Raw genomic sequence first — 14,829 nt, forward strand, 5'->3', positions numbered from 1 at the left:
GGAATTTATAACTCTAATTAAGGAGAAATTCAAAGGAGTAGTACCAAAATCATAGTTAGTAAGAATCCCTATCTGTGAGAAGCAATACAGCAGAACCAAGACTTTTTCCCTTCCCCTTTTTATTTATTTATTTTTTTATAAACTATATTCTTTCTTGGGACACTCTCCTCTTTTCTAATCCTTAAGAGTATGAAAAGTTCCCAAACTTCCAGTTACTTGAAATAATGATGTTTCTTTCTCAAAAATTTAGGCAGTGAAACTTCTGTGTCTAGAGATAAAATGTACTTCTTGCTTTAAAAAAGCAAGAACGAGAGCTCTTATTTTCAATCACTCAAAGTAAATGGCATAGACACTTGCAAGAGCAAAGAGAGAAGAATTTCTGAAAACATAAGATGAAAAGGTATCATTTTTAGAATCCCAGAGGCATCTGCTTCCAATCAGTATGCTCTGATTATCCAGTTGTCCAATGTGAACAGTCACAATTAGCTTATACCGTGGGATGGTCAAGTCCTTGACCCGGGCTTTAATAACCTAGATTGAAAAAAGAAAAAGCAAGTTTCTCACTTCACAATACTGAAATTTGAGTTTTGAATTTCTGTCATGAATACAGTGGATAACTTCAGAAAATAGCATCACACATTGTGAAGACTTTCTGTAAACGGTGTAGAATCATAACCATGATTTGCTTTTTTTACCATCCTCATGAGCAAGGACATTCAAGGACAAAATGATAGCATCAGCAATAAATGTATATTTTTCTAAGGTACAAGAAAAACAACCTAGGAATGTGAAAATTAACTCAGAGTTTGAAACTGAATGAATTTCTTCGTCTCTGAAAATATACGTGAGGGTGGATTCTCTTCAAAGTATGTTAACATTGAAATTAGACCATTAAGCTTACCTCTAATTAAGGAACCATAATCTGGAGTTTCCTGTAGCCTGGCTAATCATGAATGTTTATTAAATACTTTGATATAAACAAGACAGAATGGGAAACTTGCCAGCACTTTAGTTGATAAAAACAGAAATACATTTAAACATTAAAAGGCCATAATGTTATGGGTACTTAAGTAATCAGATAAGCTGCCTTGCTCATTAAAATACTGTACCCTTTACAATAGCACTGTGAAGTAGCACTGTCTCCCCATCGTTCGATTTACTCAAGTGGTCCCAATAACATCTCCATTGTGAGACTTATTACTGTGTTTGGCATATCGAATACATCACGGGTACCTTGCCAGGCTTTGCCACAGGTGAGATACTCTTGGTAGCTTGCCGAGCTCTCTAAGAGGGGCAGAGGAATCAAGCCTGGGTCAACTGGGTAGGCCGCATGCAAGGCAAATACCCTACCCACTGTGCTATAGCTCCAGCCCACCCTTTACAATATATTTTAAAAATTAATTGGGAAGTTCTATATTAAAAATTTTTTTTACAGAATAAGCTCAATGGTACACATGATTGTTTCAAAGACTACATATACAGAGATATGCCTGCACACCAATTATGAACCAATAAATCTCATAAAATATCAATAATATCAATAAATATCTTTACTGCTACTGCAAATTAATTGCTTTTATCAAAAGTTGGGAGCAGTGCATCCAAGAAAGTGTTCTAATTAAAGTTAACCTTGGACAAACCATATACATACCTCAGAAATCATTTTAGTCATCTGTCTACAGAATTCCGGTTCATAGTGCTTCTCTGTTAGGTAGTTGGTTAACACGTCTTTCAAAATATCGTTAACAACTGCAGTAGGAAAAAGTCTGGCAGGACCTGAAAATACAGATGAAATTCCTTTCTAAGAAGTAATTTTTAAAAATTTTTATTAGTGAAACACCATGAGGTACAGTTGTAGACTTACAAATTTTTGTGCTTGGGTTTCAGTTATACAATGATCCAATATCCATCCCTCCACCAGTGCCCATTCTCCATCATTTACATTTTTAAAAAATTTTTGTTATTGAAACACCATAAGGTACAGTTGTAGATTTACAAATTTTTGTGCTTGGGTTTCAATTGTACAATGATCAAACACCCATCCCTCCACCAGTGCCCATTTTCCACCACCACGGGTTCCAGTATCCCTCCCACCTCCCATCCCCGCATCCCACCCTGCCTCTCTGCCTCTGTGGCAGGGTATTCCCTTTTGTTCTCTCTCTCCTTTTGGGTGTTATGGTTTGCAAAAGAGGTATTGAGTGGCAATCATGTTTGGTCTATAGTCTACTTTCAGCATGCTTCTCCCATCCTGGGAGGATCCTCCCAACACCCTTTATTAGGTGCTCCTTTCTCTGTCTGAGCTCCCTTTTCCCCTAGAGTGTGTGACTGGCCTCCAAGCCATGGAGCAAAACTCCTGGTACTAATCTCGGCCCAATAACTCTTGGGTGTTAGTCTCCTATTTTGTTACTTTATGTTCCCCAGATGAATGCAATCTTTCTATGTCTATCCCTCTCTTTCTGATTCATTTCGCTTAACATGATACTTTCCATGTAGTACCACTTGTATGTAAATTTCATGACTTCATCTTTTCTAACAGCTACATAGTACTCCATTGTGTAGATGCACCAAAGTTTCTTCAACCAGTCATCTGTTCTCGGGCACTTGGGTTTTTTCCAGATTCTGGCTATTGTAAAGAGTGCTGCAATGAACAAACAAGTGCAGATGTCACTTTGACTGTACTTTTTTGCCTCTCTGGGCCTAAGAAGTAATTTTGAATTCTCTCTGCCTACCCAGAAGCTAATCAAGAGTTCTGAAATATGGAGAGATGTTTAGTCTTTGGGGAGGAACCTCTCTTTAAGAAGAAAAGGATTTCTAATGAGGTTTCCCGTCAGGTTCTAGGGCAGCGAAGTCAAAAGCCTCTCCAATTACCAGAATGTGTTCAGGACCACTGGGACTTGACTTTGAAAGGATCATTCTTTCCTGGTCCTTACTATGAATGACTTAACTTCAAAGTCTCTGCATCCTTCAAAGTGTCTCCCTGCCCCCCAACCCCCCAGTTCTCGAATCTTCCCCCTTCAAACTGTTGGTTACATCATAGCTTGGAGGGGTGGCTTTAAACTCCAGCTAGATAGTCTCTTCAAAGAGGTGTGAGATTGGGCTCCTGGTCAAGCCATAGCCTCTTAACCATCACCACAGTTCCCTGTCTGCCTGTGGTTCCAGGTTCAGTCACTTCTCCTGTCTTTTAAAGGCATATATATATATATATATATATATATATATATATATATTTGTGCTTTCTCTTTTATTTAAATAAACACTGCTACCCTCCACATCTCAAATGCTGCCTTTCTCTTCTCCTTAGGGAAAATCGGATTCTTTGACTCTGTACTCCTAAGGCATTGGGGCCCCACCACTATTCCAACTTCCTAATAAAAGTATAACATCATTCCCCCCAGTGAGATGATAAACAAGATCAGAGTGTCCTCATGGTATAGAGCCTTATACCATGCCCAGGGCAGAAGAAATATTTCACATATGTTTTCAGAATTCAAATGAAGGCAAACATTTTGTAGGTAATCCTCAGGGAAGAGATAATGGCTACTACTATTGAGCATTTTCCACATGTGAGAGGTTTATATGGAGCGATAGCACAGCGGGTAGGGCGTTTGCCTTGCCAGCCCACATGGCCAACCCGAGTTCGATTCCTCCACCCCTCTCGGAGAGCCCAGCAAGCTACTGAGAGTATCTCACCCACACGGCAAAGCCTGGCAAGCTACCCGTGATGTATTCGATATGCCAAACACAGTAACAAGTCTCACAATGTTACTGGGCCCGCTCGAGCAAATCGATGAACAATGGGAGGACCTTATAGGAACCTCCAATACATCTCTAAGGTGACTATTCTGGTTATCTACATCTCGCAGATGGGAAAAGAGACATTTATATGCATCAAGTAATATGAATAACATGGTGGCAAGGGCTGAGATGCATGCTCGGGTTGATCTGCCTCTATTCTTTTTTAAATTATTAATAGTGTTTTCTGGGCTGGAGCGATAGCACAGCAGTAGGGCATTTGCCTTGCACGCAGCCAACATGGCCGACCCGAGTTCGATTCCTCCGCCCCTCTCGGAGAGCCCGGCAAGCTACCGAGAGTATCTCGCCCTCACGGCAGGGCCTGGCAAGTTACCCGTGACGTATTCGATATGCCAAACACAGTAACAACAAAGTCTCCAATGGAGACATTACTGGGCCCGCTTGAGCAAATCGATGATCAACGGGAGGGCCTTTACTTTACTTACTTTAATAGTGTTTTCTAAAAATTTAGTGACATGATTTACAATACTGTTAATAGTGGTGTTTCACGGATACCATGTTTAAACACTACACCTTCCACCATGGCCTGTGTTCTCCTCTACCTTCCCCCCGCCCCCAACATCTCCCTTTTCTGTGGGAAGTTCAGCTCTGTAGAACCATTTCTCAGGTTCTATTTCCTTTGGGCATTTGTTATTTCCTTATTATGTTTGTATCCCATATATGAAAGAGATCATTCTGGCTAACTTCACTATGCCTGACATTCTCCAGATCTATCCATGTAGCAGCAAATTGTAGGTTTCGTCTTCTTAGAGCTGAATAATATATACCATAGGTTCTTCTGTTTTAGTGAAGTAAGACCAATTTATTTGAAGAAATTTACTTAGATAAACATGAGGGATGAGAAAGGAAGAGAGATACGTATTCAAGAGAGAACACAGGTTTCCCCAGAGTGGAAAAATCCTTTACCACATTTTTTTTTTAATCCAGTCATCTGTTCTTGGACCTGTGGTTTGTTTCCAGATTTGGGCTATTTTGAAGAGTGCTGGGATAAACTCAGGAGCTTAGGTCTCTTTTGGAACAGGATTTTGGGGCCCTTGAGGTAGGTACTCAGAATTGAGGATTATTGGATCAATTGAAGCTCAATTAGTTGTTAGAGAAGTGTTCAGATTGTTTTCCAAAATGGTTGAGCCAGATAATATTTCTACCAGCAGGGGATGAGACTCCCTTCTCCCCCACACCCACGGCAACATGGATTGTATTTTTAACCATATTAGTCCCTGCCCAGAGCAGAAAGATCAGATGAACCAGAAGCTGCCACACACAGATGCTTTATCACTTAGCCATCCTGGGGGCCGCTCAGCATCCCAATCTTTTCCTTACACCCCAGGAATCTTTCTGAACCTCCCAGAAGCCTCATCATCTTTCTAGTGACATGCCCATGTCATTGCACAACACACAGGTATGTCTGGGATTTGGCATACAAGAGACTCAATCGTTATTTGCCAGATTGATGTGGATGAAGGAACATGTTCAAGATTTATAGCCAATTCTATTTTAACCACCACCAGTATCTTTTAAGTGTTTATTTTTATGACTGTATCAGTCAGGGTCTAAGGAGACATATGGTATACTAAAGTTAGAATAATTCCAAGAAGGCCCAATCAGGAGACTTCAGAAGGACTAGATGGAAAAATGAGGAATAATAATATCGCACCCCTGAGCTACTGAAAGCCAGGATGTCATTGCCAGCACACCCCAGGCTTCAGGAATCTGAGAAGGGAACTCTCCGAAGCAACTTGAGAGCCTCTGTGCCCCTGTGTCCTTCTGTTGATGAGTCTAAGGAACCTGAAATGAACCCAGGGGCAGGAACAGGGGAGAACAGACCCTGGCTCACACTCCCGCTCCTCACTTCCTGCTAATACTCCAATTGGTTTGAGTAGCATCATGGGAAGTTGTGTGTTTTTTTTTTTTTTTGCCATACCTGGAGATGCTCAGGGGTGATTCCTTGCTCTGCACTCGGGAGTTACTCCTGGTGGTGTTCAGGAGACCATGTGGAATGATGGGGTTCAAGCTGGATCAGTCACATGCAAGGCAAGTGTACCTGATAGTACCTGCTGTACTATCTCCCCAGTCCCTCCATAGTGTTCTTTTTTTTCAATTTTGAGAAGTATACAGCAATCATTCAGTTGAATTAAGATCCAGGAGAGGAATGAACAGCACGCAATGCCAAGACAGCTAATAGAATGCTTTGGAGTGTCCATTTGCATGTTTTGGCACAGGAATCTTTGTTCCACAAGTGTCCTTTAGCATTTTGACACCAACGAGCTAGCATCTGTTCTGCAAACTCCCCCTCAGATAAGCAGTTGTAACCAAGATGGTGGACCAGGGGCCTCCAACCCTTCTCTGGCTATGCACTGGCATAGGTCCATGATGCAGGAGCTGAACACCTCTGCTCTACAGGCCAGTACAAGCGTTTACACGGGGAACCTTCATTGTTTTTGATTCGTGGGGCTAGGAAGAGGGTGTCAGGCCATAGAAGAGCAGGCTCAGGTACTCAGGCCTCTGTGGCATTCTCCTGGGCTACTGTTGGTTAATTTTCACTACACACTATGTGAAATGAGGCTACATTGGAAGGTGATTTCCTCCTATTTAAGAAATTAATACTACCCAGGTGAGCTGCATGGAACAACTTCTGTCTTTAGATAAATTCCTTTCTCTTTTCACTCACTAGTACCATAAAAACCTCAAAGGTACTCTTCATAGACATCATTTATTCACACACACTCATACTCACAGTTGTATCACACACGTTGGCTGTGTGTGACAGGAATGGGGCCGCATCACTCCTACAGAAAACAGATTCTTCCAACCCTCCAAGTCTTTAGTTGTAACTTACTCCTAGGAGCTGTTCCCCTTCCTAATCGACCCATGGAGCAATTTTTCTTGGAGGGGGAATAGTGTTGGGTCACACCTGGTGATGCTTGGGGGATACTCCCATCTCTGTGCTCAAGAGTAGCTTCTCTCCCCTCCCCACTCCTCCAATCTCCCTTCCCCTCCTCTCCTCCCCCACACCTCCCCTCCTCTATCCCCTTCCCCCTCCCCTCCTCCCTTCCTCCTTCCCCCTTCACCCCTCCCCTCCTCTCTCTCCCCCTATCCCCTCCCCTCCCTTCCCCTCCCCTCATCTTAACTCCTCTCCCCTCCTTCTCCCTCTACTCCTTTCCTCTTTCTTTTTCATTTGGGTGGATTCTGCCAAGCAGTGCCTGAGTGATCATGTGGTGCTGAGAGGTAGCTCAGAGCTACTGCTGGAATGATCCGTGAGCCGTGGGGTGTGGAAGTGCAGAGGCCATTTTGTCTCACTGGGAGGGAGCAGGACACAAAGATAAGAGGCCCCCTCTCACCGCCACCTTGCTGCTGGACACTAAACCCTGGTACTGCCAGAGTCCCTGTGCCCCGGACTTCCTACTGTCCTTTCTGCACTTGGCTCAGTTTTGTTTGGCTTTTTGTTTGTTTGCTTGTTTGTTTGGTGCGGGAGGAAACTCTCAAGCACTGCCCAGGGAACTGGGCGGGGTGGGGGGGGTCACTCCTGGTGATAGTTGGCCAGTCCACTCAATGCTCAGGCAGAGGATGCAGTACTGGTAGGGTCCCTTCCCAGTGTCTTCCCAGTTCCACTTGGCTTCGTTTTTTTCTTTTTCTAAAGAACCTCATTAATCAGATTCTGTCCTGAAAAGATTTGAAATATATAAACATTTCTTTTTTTTTTTATGTCCTTGTTTCTTGTTTCCTCCTACGGCCAGAACGATGCAATGCCATGTTTGGGCTACAACGCAGAGGCAAAGAGAGGGCCAGGGTCTAGCATTTGATCTCCAAAAGAAGCCCCCAAAAGCTTACTTACTCTCAGAGCCAACTGAGAATAACGTGAATTCTAAAACTTTCCTCCACATTTTTTTTTTCAGAGCAGATTCTGTTTAGGAGGAAATTAAGCAACAACAACAAAAAGCCAACAAGGAAATAGAATGAAGAAGAATTTATTCATAGAAACAGACTTAAGAGAGAATTTTTAAAAATCTGGTATTTAGGACTGTGAGGTGGCTTAAAGGGCTGCATCATATGTCTGACATGCTTGAGGCCCTGGGTTCAGTCCTGGGAAAATATGCCTGATTCATCCCCACCCCTCTGCCCCTAGCACTGCCAGGCACATGCTGGAGCTCCTGGCACTGATGAAACAGAGCAGCACTTCGCTCTCATGAGGAGCACAACTTGGGAAGCCCCCTTCACTCAAAATCTGGTAAATCAATAGATAAGTGTCTCAACTCCCTCAAGCTGCAATAAAAATAAAAACTACACATTGGCTTTTGCTAGAATTCAATGCGATATATATATATACACATATATATACTTATATATATCCTTTTTGGGTCACATCTGGCGATGCACAGGGGTTACTCTTGACTCTGCACTCAGGAATTATTTCTGGCGATGCTCGGAGGACCATATGGAATGCTGGCAATCAAACCCAGGTTGGCCGCGTACAAGGCAAATGCCCTACCCTCTGTGCTATTGCTCCAGCCCCAGTGGGCAACATTTTTATAACCAAACATGATGGTCTCTCAGTATCTGGATTGTAAATCATAATGCTCCAAAGTAGAGAGAGAATAAGAAGAAAAGTGCCTACCATAGAGACAGAGAGTGGGGTGAGATGGAGATGTTGGGAGGGATACTGGGGACATTGGTGGTGGGAAATGTACACTGGTGGAGGGATGGGTGTTAACCATTGTATGACTGAAACTCAATCATGAAAGCTTTGCAACTGCATCTCAGAATAATTCAATAAAAAAAAGATGAAAGTGAAGCTATTTACAGTGGAAATTTGCTGTAAGAATAAATATCAAGATTTGATAAAATAGGGGGAGAAAAGAAAGATTACATAGTATCCGATTATATTCAATTTTTACAAATTTCTTTAAAATGTACATAAAGATGCTCAAAATCAATACAGAGGTGTCAGAGAGGTAAAATATTCTACTGCAAATAAAGACATGAACTTGAAAAAAATAAATAAAATGCTTAGAATAGTGTCCGCCATAGCACAAATACATCCACTACACTTGTTAGTGTTGCTGTCTATCTATTGTCAGCTGTGTTGCCTTTTTCGGCTGCTACCTCACACTGAGAGAAGGCGTAGAGATGGCATTGCTTGAGAGCACAGCAAAGTGGGCAAGGGCAGAATCAGGAAGATAGTCCAGCTCCTCCACATTGGGGAGGGTCCCCTCAGGAATAAAGATGCTGAGAGACAGATGGTCTACCTTAGAAAGCAGGTGAAGCTGAAGAGACAGTACAGTGAATAAGGAACTTGCTTGCACATAGATGACCCAGATTCAATCTCCGGCATCCAGAGCATGGCCATGAGTAAGCCCTGAGCGCAAAGATAGAAGTAAGCTCTGAGCACTGCTGGGTTTGGCCAAAAGACAAAGCAAAACAAAAGCCAAAAAAACAAAAAGCATCTGATGGCAGAACTTGAGAATCTTATGGAAACTGAACGCAACTGATGTTTCTGTACAACTCTCTTCTTAGAGAGACAGGTTGGCTTAGGTTGCTAAGGAACCCTACCCTTAGCAGACTATCAGGATGTGAGGGCAAAGATGGCAGCCTACAGCTCCTACCTGACAAAATGTTCACCATGTCTTTAGAGAATTCTATTCCTCTCTAGTGGTGGCTCTGCACAGAAGGAAGTTGCATGGAGAACTCATTATTTAATTAATAGGAAGTCCATATGATGGTTATAGAAGGTTTTTAGAACCTGGCAAGCTACCGGGAGTATTCAATATGCCAAACACAGTAACAAGAAGTCTCACAATGGAGACGTTACTGGGCCCGCTCGAGCAAATTGATGAACAATGGGAGGACAGACACAGACAGTGTACTTTTTGATGAAGTCCTGAAGCTAGTGACTTTAAGAATCACCAGTGCAATGAAGGAAGAAACAAGTCAAAGACATAATGTCCTTGGCATCATCTCCTGGGATCCCTGTGGTGTGTGGACTCATTCCTAATTATAGATTAAAAAAACACTGAGATACAAGGATGCTAAGTACCTTGCCCACACATCTTTATTTGGCATCTGTCAAAGTAGCATTAGAACTATTGGATCCACCCCATAGCCTACATTCCCCCCCCCAACCCCACCACGCTCCTATTTCAGTAGTGAGAATGTTAATGGTGCTTAACTTGTAACCCAGACTTCCTATCATTTCACTTTCGGTTCCCTTCTTTTTTTTCATCCTCAACTTGAGCCTCATCCTTGGTGGATGCCATCATTCAAAGAGGGGCCAAAAGTGCACAACATTGAATATATGTCAGAATAATGTGAATGTTATGGAACAGAATGTGAAGAACAAATTAAATGAGTAAACCTCTAATGGCCTAATTTCTGCCCCCCCCCCATTTACACTTCTTGCCAGCATTGTGTAGAGAAGAGAAATCTTTACCAGCAGTGCACAGAATGCTTTTCAGATGCAAAAAAAGTAGAAGTGGAAATATGTTTTTGATTGAGGATTAGTAAGATGGCTAGTTGAACTGTCAAGCATACAGTACTTTAATCATAAAGGCATAATTCAGATACTTTTTTTTTGCAAGAAAGCATGAGTAACACTATTCACACAAAGTGTTTCTAAAATTACTTTTTAAACTTGGTTCGACACCACCTGATATTTCTAAAACTGAATGTTTTGTTGATTTGAAGAAATAAGTTATGAAAATAAGTCCTTGTGAAGCAGAAACATAATTCATATTTTGGTGGCGGAGGCAGTTTGTTGCACTCAGTGATTCTCAGGGCTTATTTACTATTTACTGGCTGTGTGTTCAGGGATCACTCCTGGTAGTGTTCAGAGGAACATATGTGGCCAGAGATTGAATCAGTGCTAGCCACATGTCAGGCAAAAACTTGAACTCCTGCATCTCTCTGGCTCAGGGATTCATATTTTAGTTCCCTTATCTTGTATTTCCATAGGCGAATCAAGCCCTATTGGCATGCAGAGCCCAAAGGCACTCAAAGTACCCAGTGGCCAGGTTCTCAGTCACAAGCTGGGAGAAAGCAGAGTCAGATTTGGCTGGTCTCACTGAGAAACCTCAGGGTAGCAGCTGGAGTTAGAACTCAAGGGGTAATATTAGGAGGTGGTTCACTCAGACTTCACCTGACTGCCAGATGTCAAGAGCTCCATAGCTCCTCCATGGTTTCATGGGTCAAGGCCCCATCAGGGCATTTTTTTTTCTGAATGGACTCTCAAAAATTCCGGGGCTTGAATAAAGATGGGATTACAAGATGTTCCCACAGCAATCCCTGTGAGAGCTTTGGCATTTGTATCAACTTCAGCAGAATGGAATGGGACAACGGCAATCTATGAGGGTGATGCTGGGGCTTCCCCAAAGGAAACTGAGAAAGGTTAAGAGCCAGGGGAAGGCAGGAAGATTACTTGTTTGCTTCAGGTACTATGAAAATACCAGTAGATTGATGACTAATGGAGCCTTGCACTTTAGGGAATCTTGGGGGATTATTGTAGAAACTGGCTACAAGACCCTAATGGGGAGCACTGATGCTCTATAATTTTCTTGGGGTAAACTGGCCACAGATGGAACCACTCTAGCCTACAGAGTCTTCTTTTGGTCATTGGGAAGTCTCTTTGGGATTTCTTGATAGCAGTGATTATATGTGGATTTTGATAATAGTGGGTTGGCGTGCGTTTAGTGAAAACAAGTGGGTCGATGAGCAAACGTGAATGGGAAAAGGTATTCGCTGTGGACTCCACCTGGGAGTATAGGGGCAGGTGCAAAGATCTTTGTTTTCAAAGACCCAAAACCTCAGTGGGAAAGGATAAACATCTCTATCAGCTGGGGACCAGGAGTCATTTGTCTTTGCCTTGAAGGCTTTTTTTCTCCACATATCAACAACATGGGGTGGTTTTGTTTGATTAAATTTGAACACCTCTTTCATTTAACTCATGTGCATCTAAAAATAACTCACAAGATCATCCAGAAATAGCCAATGAATTTCTTAATTCAGCAATACCCAGGACACGTAAGTGCTGCCCAGAGAGTTGCTTAGCATTGGAAAAACACTTGATAAAGAAGAGTAGGCAGTGGGTGTTGGTTACATGTTGCAGAGGAAGAATTGGAAGCAATATCAAATAACTCAACTCACCAAGGTCAATTCAAATGGTGCTCAAAGTTAAGATAATGTCAGATTATTAGATATTATTTTAAGTCCACATGCACACAGTTAGAAGCTGAATATAGAGGAATGATAAAGCAACACACCCAACTGGTAGGTGTTTTCCATCTGAACTGTAAGAAGAGAGACATCATGGCGCTGGTGAGGTTCATCCGAATGAGACACAACACTCACAGAGCTAAAAAGAAGGGAGAATACACATTTCAATCATACTTAGAACAATAAGAACACAATGCCACAATATTATTCTCTGAAAACTATTCCAACAGTTAAGTTTGCTTTGAGAAAATGTCAAACAACCCCCGCCCAAACATCCAACTGATATAGTTCAAGTTTAAAATATTTTAGAGTTGGAAACTTGAAGAAATATAGGGAACCCAGCAGAAATAACTTGCAAGCAGGTCTCAGTGTTCAAAGTGGTGGAAGCCCAGTGCCGTGCCTGGGCTGCTAGTCAGGAAAATGTGCCTGGATCCATTGACCCATGCACAGGGTGACCAGAGCACAGGTTTCAAAAGCACCGGACAGATGCATCCTTACTACAGATGGAAAGACTCTTCTTAACATGGGCAGGCAATAGCATAAAAGGGACTGAGAAATTTGGGAGGAAGCATAAAATATTGGGAAATGATATTGTATATTCATGGGGTATGAGAGTTCCCTGTACCTTAAAAATCTCCTTAGTTAAAAAAAAACAACCCAGAAATTTAAACTCATCTGCATGGCAAGAGAAACCACAATTTACCCAGCAATTGTAAATCAATAAACATCAACCACCCTTTTCAACCTTAAGAACAGGTTTGGGCTTGATTACCCAGGTAATATGAGCATATCCAGGTGCTGAATGGGAGACCCAAGCAAGCAGGAGACCCTAAGCCCCTTTACCGCTACTTATTTCAATTAATTTAGAGGAAATTTAATGTCATAATGGCAGTCTCAAAGCTCCCCACCGCCAATCTCCCACCTGTGAAAGTAGAGGTTAAGACAGATGTTGTTTCAAAGGAAATGAGATGTGAGTGTGTGTGTGTGTGTGTGTGTGTGTGTGTGCGTGCACACACACGCATGCACGCATTTGCATGTACGGGTCCACACATGCCCTCAGAGCCTTCAGACTCAGATTTGTTCTTAACCTTTTGAGATATTTTTCTCCCTTCTCTGCCAAGAGTTTAAAATACTTAAATACTTCATTCTCAGCTGTTTGGAATTAGCTTCTTGCAAATTGATATTCAAAGAAAATCACGGATCATCTATTTTTTTTTTAAACAAACCCTTTCACACAATACAATGGGCCTAATAAACTAAAGTTTACCCACTGGGCCCAAGAGAATGATGTAAGAAACTATGGTGGCTTTTTCACGATGGTTTTCTGGATTAGTGACTCGGTCTTCATTCTTGGAACACCTGCTTTCTTCAATTTTCGCTTGCCCTTTGAAGTAGCAACTAACCTGTTTAGCCACATTAGCTGCAGGTGTTGTGGGCAGTGCCAAAGATGAGAGATTTAGCTTAGAAAACCCAATGTTGCATAAGCCCCTTGATTCTAAGATAAGCTGGTGTGCCTCTCTACTTTTAACTGCAGAGCATTTCCCGTCTATGTTTTCAGTCTTGTGGCATAATAGGCTATTAAATAAGGAAAAAAAGGTCATCATTCCACCCATTCCAGAGAAATGGGAAATAAAGGGAATAAAGCAAAGTGATTACTATTATATGCATAGGAAAGGCAGACTTAAGATACTAAACACCCTATTTATCTCCAAGAACCAAGTCCCACATACAATCATATCTGACAGATGGAAACGGGGTAATGACTACTTGAAATACTCTAATATAGGATAAAATGTTCCTGCACAGATATGCAGAAGATATTATTAAAACCCAGACTCTTTTCTGCTGCTGTTGAAAAATCACCAGTAAAGAAGCAGAGACAGTACAAAACTGATTCAACTACAATAAAAGTCTAAGGCAAAAAAGTCTTAAGGATCCCAGAAAGCTAGTTCAAAGGCTGGAACACATGCTCAGCAGGCATGAGGCTCACGTTTGATACCTAACATTGCCTGGTTCCACCCCAGTACCACCAGGTTTAGCCTCTGAGTATTTCTAGCATGTCCCCTTTCCTCCTTGAAAGCCTAAAGGCCTTTACAATCAATCTTCCCTATCTCTTTGTTTCATGTTATTGACAAATTGATAATCAATCCAGTTTAATATTATCAATATGAAATTGATAAATGTCACAAGGCAGCTTTATGAAGCTTGCTAAAGATTGGTGTGCAAACGGAAAGCTTTGCAAACTGACTATTTTCGATTTACAGAAGATAATTTTTGTTCATATAATTTATTTTACCTTTCTAATTTCATAGTAATCATGTAAATAGTATATGCTGATTGTAAAATGTTCATGTCATACAGAAAAATAGAAATGATATAGTAAAATAATGGGTTGGAGTGATAGCACAGTGGGTAGGGTGTTTGCCTTGCACACGGCTGACCCGGGTTCGATTCCTCCGTCCCTCTCGAAGAGCCTGGCAAGCTACTGAGAGTATCCTACCCTCACGGCAGAGCCTGGCAAGCTCCCTGTGGCGTATTTGATATGCCAAAAACTGTAACAAGTTTCACAATGAAGACATTACTGGTGCCCGCTTGAGCAAATTGATTAACAATGGAAGGACAGTGCTACAGTAAAATCACACCAAAAATGACTAATCTTGAAGTTATTCAGCAACTGAAGTCATTTAAAAATGTAGTGTTATTCTATGCATGGATTTGCAAAATAGATGCTTAGTTTTTTTTCCACTCAAAAATGTATCATTTTCAGACCACCTGAAAATGATAGGGGTTAAACACTCACCTGGCATGTAGCCA

At 41.8% G+C, this 14,829-nt stretch overlaps 1 protein-coding gene across 1 annotated transcript; it reads right to left on the reverse strand.

The window, feature by feature from the left end:
• Window positions 1–243: 243 nt before the first annotated feature.
• Window positions 244–14,367, reverse strand: DYNLT5 (dynein light chain Tctex-type family member 5). Its single transcript, XM_056122203.1, has 4 exons — window positions 14,312–14,367; window positions 12,063–12,154; window positions 1,652–1,776; window positions 244–531 (listed from the first exon to the last, which is right to left on the reverse strand). Exons 1-4 carry the CDS (start codon window positions 14,365–14,367, stop codon window positions 328–330), a joined length of 477 nt encoding a protein of 158 aa, XP_055978178.1. The 3' UTR covers window positions 244–327.
• Between the last annotated feature and the right edge of the window lie 462 nt (window positions 14,368–14,829).

Source organism: Sorex fumeus, unplaced genomic scaffold (genome assembly GCF_029834395.1).
Source record: "Sorex fumeus unplaced genomic scaffold, SorFum_2.1 ptg000045l, whole genome shotgun sequence".
Lineage (NCBI taxonomy): Eukaryota > Metazoa > Chordata > Mammalia > Eulipotyphla > Soricidae > Sorex > Sorex fumeus.

Coding starts and splice junctions, on each gene's coding strand:
- DYNLT5 (XM_056122203.1), bottom strand. CDS start 14,367: ATGAACATTTTACAATCAGCATATACTATTTACATGATTACTATGAAA. Junction 12,155..14,311: donor ATTACTATGAAATTAGAAAG/GTAAAATAAATT, acceptor CCTTCTTTTTAG/CTCTGTGAGTGTTGTGTCTC. Junction 1,777..12,062: donor GGAAAACACCTACCAGTTGG/GTGTGTTGCTTT, acceptor CTGTATTTTCAG/GTCCTGCCAGACTTTTTCCT.